Source organism: Lates calcarifer, linkage group LG4 (assembly GCF_001640805.2).
Source record: "Lates calcarifer isolate ASB-BC8 linkage group LG4, TLL_Latcal_v3, whole genome shotgun sequence".
NCBI classification, from domain to species: Eukaryota; Metazoa; Chordata; class Actinopteri; family Centropomidae; genus Lates; species Lates calcarifer.
The window spans coordinates 12199969-12213263 of record NC_066836.1 but is presented as its reverse complement, the minus strand read 5'-3'; the positions used below and the strand labels follow the sequence as shown (position 1 = coordinate 12213263).

Sequence of the window (13295 nt, the reverse complement as noted above, 5' to 3'; positions counted from 1 at the left end):
TGCATAGCAAATCTTTTTGTCTTCTCAAAAAAAAAAAAAAAAACTGTGCTGACCTGCTTTCTTTGCTAACCTTTTCCTTTTATTTCAGTGGGTCTGAAAGCTGCGAGGAAGAAACGGACCCAGCCAGTCGATTTTGGGATGAGCTTTCTCATGTCGGCCTTCCACAAGATCTTAAGGTCCAGTCTGTCTTTGAGTCAGGTAAGACCAACAGACTAAACCCTTTTTTTCCCCTTATTACAAGAATTGATGATACTTAAAATCAAGACTTAACATGTAGGTATGATTGCATTGTCTGTAAATGCTTTATATGTTGGCGTGAGTTCATAGATATTTATTTGACTCTTTGTCATCATCACATCCTTCATGTCTTGAAATTTCAGGGCAATGCTGGGCACATCAGAGTTGTGCCTTGTGGTCCGAAGGTGTTTGTGAGGGCGAGGGACAATCTCTGCTTAATGTGGACAGAGCCATTGACTCAGGGAGCACAAAGGTGAGTCAGGGAAGAACCTCCGTGGACTAATAGGTGTTAACACCATCTTAATATGTTGGGGCAGCAGGGGAGGGTCTGCTTCAGTGAGGCACAGCAAAGCTGATGGATCAGACTGGCTGGTAAAGGTCGGCCCGGCAGCGTGGATCTCTCAGCTGTGAAATGGAAAAGGTCACGCCACTCACCAGGGCTGAGCTCTCATGGCGGCTTAGCTCCCAGCGTTAGCAGTGGTACAGCTCACAGCTCTCTGATTGTGTTTGCAGCCCATTGGTCGCGCAGCCCATCAGCAAGTCTTCCACTTGATCTCCAGAGTGGCTATTAGTGCACACTCATAGAACGGAGAGAAATTGGGACTGTATGAGGGTCCATCAGGAGTGTGATTGCCAAGGGGCTAAAACTGGGGTTTAAACAAGAGTCTTGATCCTGAGCTGAGGAACCAGATGAACCAAATGCTAAAGACACATTAAAGGATAAAGGACATACCATAAGATGAGTCAGTTCCCAAAAAAAAGCTGTGGGCATGGGTTTGTTGTTTTTGGGGATTTTGTAATTTTAGTTGAGGAAAAAGACATTTCAGACTTGTTTGCTGATGTCTCCTTTTCTGCAGCACTGTGCATACTGTAAGCGCCTTGGAGCATCCATTAAGTGCTGTGCTGAAGGATGTGCTCAACTTTACCATTACCCCTGTGCGGGGGCAGCTGGGACCTTTCAGGATATCAGGAGTCTCTCACTCCTCTGCCCAGAACACAGTGAATTGGCCATTCACAAATGTAAGTTGGGTTAATGTAAATTGTACTTAAAAGCCACGGTGAACATCACTTGTTTGTCTCCTGTATTTTCCTGACTCAAAGCCTGTTTCTTTAATTTTCCTGCCTGTAGTTGTAGATGATGTAAATTGCGCACTATGCGATAGCCCAGGGGACTTACAGGACCAGCTCTTCTGCACCAGTTGTGGTCAGCATTACCATGGGATGTGCCTGGACATGGCCGTGACCCCTCTAAGGAGGGCAGGTTGGCAGTGCCCCGAGTGCAAAGTCTGCCAGACTTGCAAGTGAGTCACCTTCCTACCCCCTAAATAACGTATCTTGGACTGAATGTTTTTGTGTTTTCTTTGCCTTTCTCCTCTTACTAATTTTCTCAGTAGCTACCAGGCACGATGATCGCTGCTGGTTTGTTTACCTCTGAGGTTTCCAAAGAGCTAACTGGATGTTGTATCCTGAAGCTCAGTCTTATAACCTCTGACCTTATTTAAACAGCCAGGCCTGTTTGCTTTAGGCTGAACACTGTCCACTGAGCTTTCAGTATCATATTTACATAGAAATCTTAGTGCTGTAAGTTATTACTAGATAGCATGGTATTTTTCAAATGAGTTGGGTTCATGATATATTGTCATAAACTGTAATGGGTGGGATGGAAATTGAGACTGGTTCCAAAATTGTCTGATTACCTCAAACTGTTTAGGTCAGACAACACAGATTCTTTTATCTTTGCCTGTGCACAACCTGGCTTTCATTGTGGTCACACCAAAGTTAAGTCTCATCTGTATTTATAGAAGTAAAAATAATGCAAATACATCCAGTGTTGGCCAGGAGAAGATCGTTTGTGTGTTTACAGTCAAACTCTCTCCTTTTTTTCAACCAATTCCTCAGTCTTACTCATTCCCAATCCTGCAATTAGATGTAGCACCCCCACACACCATGACGCACAGCTACATGCCCTGTGCTACTGTATATCAAGTAGGCTAATATTTTAGCATACTAACATTTCTGCAGGAGCAAGCATTACTTAAATTGTGTTAAACACATGGCGATACAATCTTGCATTTAGCAGACACAACATCCCCTCATTAATTCTGCTAACAAGCACTTTTATCGACTATAAATACATTACACTGTTGGCCATATAACAACAGATGTATAGACTAGACTTTTTTCTACATTGAAATTGGTGATAATATCAATCATTATCAAACCATTTCCTCAGCCACATGTACTAGTCATATAATTAACAAAGTACTGACATAAATGAATAAAACTTCACTAGTTAAATATTTAAGGAGGCAACTTAATGTTCTCTAGAGGTAATGACTCCAACAGTAGATGGGACATATCAGGACAACTTGTTGCATATCCTCGCCTACACATTGCTGCAGGCCTCATCTTGTGCCAGTCAATAAGAGACAATCGGTGTGCATAGCCAGGCTTCTGGCTTATCTAGCCAAAAGTAGTAATTTTTTTATTGTGAATGGCTATTGTATTTTTTTTGGTTGTTTGGAAGTATAATATTTAAGTGTTGGCAAGAGGTACACTAAAACAAATAATGTTTCCTCTGTTTTCTGAAAAATAGGAGCAGAGAGTGCGTACAGCGTCTCGAGATAACTTCTGTTGTGAATTGGCGCTATATAAATAAAATTTGACTTGACTTGACTTGACTATTAGTTACGGCAGGAAAAGGCTGGTTCCCTTTTTTGATTTTTTTATTAAGTCATTAACATGATAACGTCTGCTCAAACAAATAACAAAAAAGTCTCAAAAAAAAACACCTTCTGTTCTTTAGCTGGGTTTGAAAAATCAAATTTTTCCCAGGAAACCTAAAACTGACAATCCCAAAAGAAACAACACAACTATGACTACAGCATTTTAAATACTGCGTAGTTTTAAGCTCTTTATGTGCAGTAAATCAAAGTCCCTCACTGTCTCTTCTCATCTTTTCAACTTTGTCTCTCTTATTATAGGAATCCAGGAGAGGACACTAAAATGCTAGTGTGTGACATGTGTGACAAGGGGTACCATACCTTCTGTCTGCAACCTGCTATTGACTCTCTTCCCACCAATGGATGGAGATGTAAGGTAAGAAAGCTTGTATGATACTGGGTTATTCTGGCTGGTATGTACAAATTGGGTTCATCTGCCAGCCTATGTTACATTATGCTCAGATTGTTTCCACCAGGTATGTTATGTGGTATTGTTATGTAGACAATAATATTTAGTGGGAAAATATTAGAGTTATGAATCTTTGCTTTGTCTGAGTAAAATGTCTACCACCCATGCGAATATGACTTTTCAGTGGTTTGTATGTGCGCTTCCTGTGGTTAAGAAATGACTCACACTGGCTGATCTTTAAAGGCTTCAGTTCACACTCAGTGCCGTAAGTGTGTATGCATTTGCACACGCGCGTACATGTTAATCAGACGCATCCCTCAGCGCAGCCCCGCCCTTCGTCCTCCAGCAGCGTAAATGGCGTGCTTGTCACTCAGGCAGCTGGTTAACACACCGCCCAGTTCTCTGCAGTGATCGGAGGAAGCCTCAGCAATAGAGGCAGCAGGTGACGAAAGGTCCTCACACTTCGCTTCTCTATCTGACTCAGCACAGGAGGAACACAACCCACACACATCTTGGCACTTGCTTCTCCTGAGAGCCAGCCCCCAACCTCTGTCCCTACACACACTGGTTTTGTTCTGAGCGCAGTTGTCTAGCTAAAGTCGAGATCAATGAAAAATGAGTCATTGTTCCAGTTTCAATGGTCTGTCATGTTCCTCTTCATGTTGTCTATCATGTGTGAGAATGGCAAGCTGTGCTTGAGGGGAAAAAAAAGCTGAGTGGTCAGCAAGTGTAAAGTCACTATATTACTGAGAGAAAATAAGTGCTAGTGCATTTTTCATGGACAAACTTTATGACCACATCTTGTGTTTTCTGCAATCTTCTTCAATTCTGTTATCTTATTGCAAGTTTACTGAAGACCAAAGTACTCTAGATATTCATTGACTTTTTTTGCCCTACATCCCAATGAGATCACTTTAGTATTGAGTATATAACAACCCCCGACAATATTTGTTTTATATTTTTGCAAGTTCTGCATTCATAATACAGATGCTTAGAGTATGTTTAGCCTGAAATAGCTGAGCATTAAAAATGTATAAACCTATTAAACCTGTGACTGAATCGTTAACAAAATATGCATTGAACAATTTATTTTTATTTGTGATATTTTGTGTTTGTCCATATAGTTGTGGTGAAAAGGTTTTGGCCAGCCTCTTTTAATTTCCAGAATGAGCAAAATACCAAAGTCCAATTGCCGTTTTAAATGAACAGCGGCACTTGAGAAGCACGCTGCTGAGATAGAAGCCAAATGACCATTTTTTTAAAAACCCAAAGCAGCTTTGCTTGCTTGCTATCAGTGTGGATATTTAATCAAAAATGCTGGCTGCTATTTATTTGCTTGTGCCACTCTGCGGTTCTCTTGCTCATAACACTGTGCTCAACAATACCGTTCAGGGATTTTTGAAAAGCAGCATGACTTTTGTTAGGTTGCTTAGCCAAAAAAAAAAAAACAAAGCATAGAAAAGGGAATGGGCCAAAAACGTTTAAGACGAAGCAGAAAAACAAAATGCTCACTATGTTGCGACATCATGCAGCTATGTGGAAAGAACCTGATCATTTTGATGCCAGCGTTGTAAAGGTTTTATCATTTTTAATCTCAACAATTGTTATTTGTGCAGTGGTATCTTCTCAGACTTAGCTACTCTAAATGATCCTGATAAGAGCATTCTCTTTAAAATAATGATGTTATGGTGTTATGGTTTTTTAGTCTTATCCTTCAGCTCTGCCTCATAAATTTTACTAGAAAAAACACGGTATTAAATATACACATGCTTGCTGTAGGCCTGGACAGGCTTCATGCTTGTTTTCCGTTCTGCGACTGAAGTGCCAAATCTGTATGGCAGAAACGCTGTTATTCATACTACATTGGTTCTGAATGACTTTGAATATCACGGTACTAAGAAAGCCTACTTTCCTCTACAGAACTGCAGAATGTGCATCCAATGTGGAACACGAACCAGCGGGCAATGGCACCACACCAGCCTACTGTGTGAGAACTGCGTCCAAAACCAGGACCCTGCTCTGTGCTGTCCTACGTGTACTTGCATCCTGGACCCTGAGCATCACAAAGACTTACTCTTCTGCCACACTTGTAAAAGGTAATGAACATTTGTTTATAATTTAAATGCTGCTGTTTTTGTTCCTGCTGCCAATTAGTGTTCCTTAGTAACACCAAGGAAACACTAGGAAAACCACAGTAATAAATATGTCACATTTTAGAATTGCACAGAGATCCATGTCCAGCAATCCCTTAAATTCCGTTGCACTCCTTTCAGATGGCTACACCTTGAGTGCGAGCGTCAGAACTCAGGCCAAGCAGAAATCCACCCCAGAGAGGACTATGTCTGTTCCAACTGCAGGTCTCCTGCTGCAGAGCAGGCGCTACAGGCAGAGGATATGGATACCGGCCCAGAGCTCAGCCCTCAGCCTGCCTCCATGCACACAGACTCTGAGACTAGCCTACAGCTGGCTCAAAAGCACACGGACCTAGAACCTGGCACTCAGCTGCCTCATGAAATGCACAATGACCCCAAACCGGAATTACTTGCTGTTCCATTGCACTCAGATCCAGAGCCTGTTCAGGCTACTGTCCAGGAGGAGAAGCTGGCCACGTCAGCCCAGAAGCCTGGTGGGTCTTTGTTCCAAAAAGGTTAGATTATACACAGGGAGATAACTGCACTGATCTCTTTCCTTGTCTTTTCTTTTTTAAATATTTTTTTTATCTTAAACTCTTTATTTTTCTCTATTCCCAAGTGTCCCTCCTGGGAACCTAATCTGTTTTATCACCATATTAATCATGTCTTGATATTGCAAGAACAAGCCAAGGAATACAACTCTTTTGATGTATACGAAATCATCCACAGAAGCACCAGGTTATATGATTTGAAAATGAAAGACAATCTTTGTAGTTGGATATTCATTGACTGAGCCTCTAGCCATGCAGAAGTAGTCGAAAGTTTTGGCTTTACAACACCAAATTGGGCTCTAGTATCTGCACTGATGAAGTTTTGAAAGTCGCAGTTGTTACAGATGAAAGGATTGGGAAGAAAGTTGTTTGGACTAGGGCCAGAGAGAAGCACTCCGTCTTTTCTTTGGAGCATTTTCTGAGGACTCCCCAATAAGCAGATGGTGTCCAACTAGCAGCAGATTAAAGGGACTCCATTGTCTTTGTAATTCTGCATTTTGAAAATTAAAAGTACTTTGTGTTTCCCTTCTGTTCTCCTGGGGAGGTGGTATGTAATTCCCATCAATATGAATGAGAAACTGATACTTCCGTGTGACAGTAAATCAAGACACAACAAGGTGTGTTTGTTATTTAGACTATGACTTATGACCTCTGGATTCAGGGACTTTAAACACCTTGGGCTGAACACAAGAAATGTGTTATTGAAAGTAACTCAATTTCAGTTAAATTTCTAGAAATAGCTGCCATGTTTTCAGGTCAGAACCATTTGTGACTTGAGAGGAACTTAAGTCAGAGTATTGATACTTGGCCTGGACGTCAGGTTTTTTTTTGTCATATGAGCATCTCTAGAAAGAGAGCACTCAGTAGCAGAAACACCACCCCCGTAGCAAGCCCCATCCTTCACAACATCTGTCTTTTGTTTCTGCTGGTTGCTGTGATTTGTTGTGGAGCAAGCTGATGAGTTACCTGAACCTCAGGGCTGCTCCTCTGCTCTGGATCATGTGAGGGCTGCCAGCAGCGGAGTTGCAGTATCAGGGAAAATAAGCAGTTAGCCGGGGATGCCAGTGGTAGCTAGGCTGCCCACTCTTGTCTAGACGGCAGACTCCAGTGGCAGGAGAAAATGGGTTGGAGTAGCATGATGGTGATGATATCAGATCCCCCGTCTGCAAACCTGCCTTGGAGCTACACTGGCTCATTCATGACTGCTCACACAGCTTGCCTGCTTGCTCTGCTCACCGTACACATGTGCTCTCATTTTACTAGCTTTTTCTTGTGGTCATGAACTGCTTCATCATTGGATTTAGCTGGCAAGGCAGTGCCTTCCCCTCTGTGGTTTTAAATAAGTGTTGAGTGAACATGTGATCTGTGTATTGATTTATGAGGAGCTTTGGGGGGTTTGTGTTAAGCGAAGTAAGAGCTTGAGCTTTACCTGTTTTCCAATACACGTCATAATGCTCTCTGCCCCAGGTAGATTGTGGGTTGTAGCCTCATTCAATGGTAAAATTTTCATTAAATTTTTGCTGTGTATTTGCTATATAGAAATTTGAAAAATACAGATTTATTTATATATATATATATATATATATATGTGTGTGTGTGTGTGTGTGTGTGTGTGTGTGTGTGTGTACATATGTACAGACACACACTCATTGTGACTTTGCTGCCAACCCACCGCACATGTAATGTAATTAAAGTCATTAACCAGAGCTGGTTATTACCTGCCAGGATTCTCCACCGCTCAGGGTTTAGCAGCAGGCTTACCGGGACTCACCTGACAGATGCTATTAGATCTGTTCTGTGAGTGCAAGTTAGACCTGACTTAAAGCCCCTGCTGCATTAATCAAAGCCGAGTATTTATCTAAACCATCACCGTATTCACTGTAGGAGATATAGGAAGCAGGGGTGTTAATATGAATGAGAATGTGTGTTCAGCTTGGTCAATAGTTGAAGGCTGGAGATGGTTGGAAGCCCATCTCCTAATTGACTTTCTGGCATCGGCACCGGATGAGCACCTGCAAGCTGCACAGTCATGAGCCCAGAGCACACAGACCCTGGGATGTTGGTTGTCATGGTTACTGCCTTCCCTGGCAGAGATGCTTAGCAGGTGCATGCGTGTGTCAGGATCAGTGTGACATGGGAACTTGTGGATTGAAATGGTGGGTGCCTCGTTAAGACTAGGCTATCTGTACTGTCAGAGGCTGTCTGGCAGAATATTGGCCCGATGTGTGGATGCCTGATATCCAGGAATGACTAGTTCTATTCATGCCAGACTAGTCAAATGCATTGATGTCTTTGATACAAAACCAAATAGAGAGAGAGGATAGGGGAGACACCACAAAACCAAAGAGAGAGGGGGGTAGGAGACATTTGATTAATACCAAATGTAGCCTCATACAAGCTTGTCTTGTAACTCGAAAGCCCCCCCACTCCCCCCCTCCAGTAGGCTCACGCAATTGTTCATTAAGTCTGAACAGCAAAATTAATGTTACATCCTTCTGTTAATGTCTAAACCTTTCCTACTTCCACTAATATAGGCCCATATAAAATTCCCTTTTCCATTTATTGGCTCAAGAGATAATTGATGATCTGCAACAAATGGTTTTATTGGTTAAATTAGAATCTATAAAGAAAATTGCCGGTGTTCACCTTTTTCATAGAAAAACGCTCTGTGGTTTTACTAGAAGAAGGCATCTACATTTTTCCATGGCTCAAGGATTCACATCATAGGGCAGTCTTGGTTGTTGTTTTTTTTTAAATAATGAGCATAGATTAATCAATAAAAAATAATCAACTAATTCTACAATTAATGAATCATTTCAACATAGAAATAGTGAAACAGCCTTTCATATGAGTGGATTTCCTGCTTTTCTCTCTCTCACATATTGACTTTTCAACATGTCACATTCCACTCTTAAGTTCGTGATGATAATTTTTGATGTGTCATAGGCTAAACAATTAATCTGGGGGAAAAAATCACATATTAATCACAGCAGCATCAATTGCAGCTCTGAATAGATGGTTTAGGCAGAAATGTCTTTTTTTTTTCCTTCCTCTCCATCGGGTTGACTGCTAGGCATCCAAGCCTGACATTTCCGTATGGTCTGCTTTCTTCATTTCTTTATTCCCTTGCCACTTTATCTTAATGTGCTCACAATGTCTCCAGACTCTTGGTTTCTCTATTCACATACAAACATTCATATATTTATATATAATCTCTCGTCGTCTTTCTTGTAGAAGTCTCAGTGGAAGCAGACGTTGAGAGGCAGGTTACTGAACCCTCTGTCAGCAAAATCCTCACTGAATTCAAACCAGGTTTGTGCACAGCTTGTTTATTTAGCACTAATCTGCGTTGTTGAACCGCATATTGGTTTGCATTAATATATCAGTGATTGCTGTTGTAAAGTTTGTGTTAAATTTAATGCTCATAGTTTATTCACACCGTGTAAACATTGTTTATGGGTATTATTAGACAAGTCATTTACATTAATGACATTAACATTTGTTTAGTGATGCGTATCACTTAAAATCCATTAGATTAACATTATATTGGTTTCCACTCATCATTTGTCATCTATTAATGATGTCCATGATATAAAGATGCAAGTATGTTCTTCTGAGCAATGTGTGTTTCCTCCCACAGAAACAAAACCAGCAGCAAGAACCCAGCTCACATCTACAGAGAGTCCTGCGTCTACAACGACTCCCAGCCAGGAGACGGAGTTGTTTCCATCCCAGCTCTCTACAGTGGCACTACAGACACAGGATACTACATTACAAATAAAACCAGCAAAGACAGAGGCCTGCCCCGAACAAGGCATGGCCAACCCCAGCACAAAGGATTTTAAGGCCATCATCTCAGCCACCAAAGAACCAAGTACTGTATCAGTACCTTTCACGGACCAACCAATGGAAGTCTCACTACCCCAGCCTTCGAGTATGGATGTAGTTATGGCTTCTTTTCTGGAAACTGCTCCAAAAGAACTTAACAAGGAGAGGGGGGAGGGTATTTTTCACAGGAACCTGGCAGAGACTGTTAAGCCTTCAGCCTCTAGCACATCAGAGGAGATGGACACTACACCAGAGAGCAAGCCTAATCTGTCATTTCCCAGCCTGTCTTCAGAGGAGAAGCCCCTCAAGACATCTGTGGAAAGGTTGGCTGAAATGGTTTCCTCTCCTTCCCACTCCTCCCCACTGCTCCGGGGGACCTCTCCCAGAGAGCCACAGCAGACGCAGATCCTACCTTCGCTGGGTGAGCACAGCAGTGTGATCCCCACCACCACCACCCTCATACCACTCACCCCAAAGATTGGAATGGGAAAGCCAGCTATCACCAAGAGGAAGTTTTCTCCTGGGAGGCCACGAGTGAAACAGGTAGGAACCTGAATATCGTGTCAAAACAGGAACACTGATGTGTTTTGTGTCACTGTTCGGCTGGTTTTTCACTGTCCGCGCCCAAATGACAATACTCGTAGAGTGTAGGGTGATTATTTATGCTCATACCTTGTGTACTCCAGTCTTCTGTGGGCTCTGATTTATGAAGTAGGGCTGCACGATTAATCATATTAAAATCGCGACCTCAATTCTCTATGTGATCTCGTTCTAAATGACAACGATTGTGCAGTATTTCTATCAGGAACATCCGCTGCATCAAAACAAACGCTCCTAACTTCTCCCTCAGCAAATACAGGCAAAAGCAGGGAGATCTTACCCGACACTGGAGCAGAGAGAATCAGAGTGGCTTAGACTGCCTGCATTGTACTGTCAATCTGCCCCCCATTTTCATTAAGTATCTAACTCCAGTTAGTTTTGTGGTTTGGTCATTTTAAGACAAGATCTGGTTGTAAAGTTTACAGCCTGTCGCTCTGTTGCTCCTGCAGTGCTCTTTGTGTGAACTGTGAGGCAGCTCAAAAAAGCATAACCACTCCTCTACTGACATTCTGTGAGTTGAATCAGGTTCTGAATTGACTGATGCATCGAATAGTTGACATTTAGGGGGCAGCCTCAGAATCTCAACATAGTTTATCTCCACACATGTCAAGCTCCCATGGGTCCTGTGCAAAATCCATATTGAAAATAGTGAGAGACAATTGGGATCTCAATTCTAAGCAAAAAAAATTTCACAATTCTCATTTTTTCCAGAATGGTGCAGCCCTACTATGAATGTAGATTTGTTTTTTGTTTGGTGGCACTGAGCTGGTTAAAGCAGCCTGTACAGTTTAGAATATTTCTTTCAGTTATGTTTTGAATAGTTTTTTTTCCCCCAGTCAAATTATACTTTGCAGTACTCTATTCAAGCAGAGCAGGAGAGCAGCATGGCAAATGATGCTCTCTTTCAAATCGCTGTGCCCTCTTCACATGTTTGTTCACCACATGACTAGCTAGTCAGTGTTCATGCAAAAGTCAAATGAGGTTGACAGTCCTCAACATATTCCACCTCATCAGTTTCTGTTCATCTCATGTCCATGTTACAAACACGTATCACTTAATTGTCCCATTGAAGAAGAGCATTCTTCAAATCATAAATCCCAGTGACCATTACCACGTCCTAGTTATCCTCATATTACACCATCAACTGCAGTGGGTCACTTGTGGCTGTGAAAAAACGTCCTAATATTAGTGTTCCAGTGTTGCTAAAACAAATGAATTATATTGGACTATCGCTGACACTGAATCTAGACTCTCTCCGACAAATAATAATGGGAATTGAATCACACCCATGGCTATAATATATTATGAATGATGCTGGTGAGGGTAGACTAATTTAGTTTGCAAAATGTTTTTTTTTCCCCAGATATATCCCATCTCTTAAATAAACATTATCTCAAACTAATTTGTTACACATGGCCAGGGGAAATCTAGTCCCAAAATTTGAGTATTGCTTCTCTTTAGTCCAGCATGCTTTTGTCTGATGGGTTCATGTGCTGCCGTGCTGACGCAATTCCCCTTGTTTTGTCAACATGCCAAACATACACGGTTGTCATGGTGAAAGGTTACAGGGCCTCTTTTTCTTCTGTATGGTGCCATGATGCCCTGGCAGATTCTGCTGTGTGAAATGCAACTAACACAACTGTGCTCTCTAGTTTTGCTTTTACAAGGAGGAAAAATAACCAATTAGACATATGCCTCTCTAACTCGTATGCATGAAAACCCTAAGGATTGGCTTTAACACAGAATGTAACCTAATAACTTCAACTGTTCATATTTTGGCAGATCTGATGCTCTCTCATACTGTAGCTCTCCATAGATAGGTGTCGACTGAATAGTTCCCAAATAGCTACATTAGAAGCTCACTACATCTCTCTAACATCTTTCTTTGTATGTTTTGTTTCTTCGCTGGCTTTGTTTTTAAGTTGCTGCATTTTGTCGCCCTCCTCCCTCCCTCTCTCTCACTCTCTCACCCGCCCCCCCTTACCTTAGGGTGCATGGAGCCCCCATAGCAGTGTGAGCTCCCCCTTGTCCTGGTCGCCAGACCAGCCAGAGGGGTGGGACGTCCCAAAGACCAGGCAGTCCTCTGGCAGCCCCGGCTGGAGCATCAGAGTGGTAAATACTGTGGCTCACCAGAGACGGCAGGGCAGCAGCTGCCCTCTGTTAGCCCTCTGTTTACCCTAGTGACGCAGGCTCCCCGAGTGTTCCTGAATGTCACTGTGATGTATTTTGTAGCCTACACTAACAGTTACCACCACCTTACAGTGCGAGGAGGCAATTCAGGAACCAATGGCTAAGCCTATTGACTTTATGAAGTGGAACTGAAAGATGTGGCTATCATGATAACAGGTTTTGCAGTTGAATTGAGAGGTCAGGGATATGGTGTAATAAGACATTCCACAGACTACACAAATATTTGGGTAATCATTTTTGACTAATGAATGAATGTGTCCCGTTTCCTTTTTTTTTTTTTTAAACCACACAGCTGCTGTGCTCTTTTTTTCTGTCTTATTCAGACCTGTTCTAGTATTTGTGTGTGTATGTGTGTGTGTATATATATATATATATATATATTTTATTTTATTTTTTCTTGTTTGATTTTGATTTAGCAAAAAGTCTGTGGCAGTTGGTTGCCATGGTGATAGCCATTATTGGGTGGGGGTTAATTTGTATGCTGTGTTAGGGGTCCAGTCCGGGTTAAACACTATCAATGTGTCTGTCAGGAGGCACAGTTGGATGGGAGGGGCCTCGGTTTGGGATCAGGGCCAAATGTTGGGGTAAATGGGAGGGGATTTTAGGGCAGGTGCTGGAAGGTTCA

The 13295-nt window shown here is 42.0% G+C and overlaps 1 protein-coding gene across 10 annotated transcripts in view; it reads left to right on the top strand.

Moving 5' to 3' along the window:
- The window catches only part of kmt2cb (lysine (K)-specific methyltransferase 2Cb), a 61305-nt gene that overhangs the window by 15872 nt on the left and 32138 nt on the right, over positions 1 to 13295 (top strand). For 8 of the 10 annotated variants that reach the window (XM_018676586.2, XM_051070012.1, XM_051070008.1 and 5 more), the window contains exons 6-15: positions 89 to 198; positions 381 to 490; positions 1095 to 1257; positions 1367 to 1538; positions 3222 to 3336; positions 5290 to 5465; positions 5643 to 6016; positions 9287 to 9364; positions 9693 to 10423; positions 12470 to 12592. In XM_018676586.2, the coding sequence (XP_018532102.1) occupies positions 89 to 198; positions 381 to 490; positions 1095 to 1257; positions 1367 to 1538; positions 3222 to 3336; positions 5290 to 5465; positions 5643 to 6016; positions 9287 to 9364; positions 9693 to 10423; positions 12470 to 12592 (2152 nt within the window). The remainder of the gene's footprint in view (positions 1 to 88; positions 199 to 380; positions 491 to 1094; positions 1258 to 1366; positions 1539 to 3221; positions 3337 to 5289; positions 5466 to 5642; positions 6017 to 9286; positions 9365 to 9692; positions 10424 to 12469; positions 12593 to 13295) is intronic. The other 2 variants (XM_051070007.1, XM_051070011.1) reach the window with 2 other exon arrangements.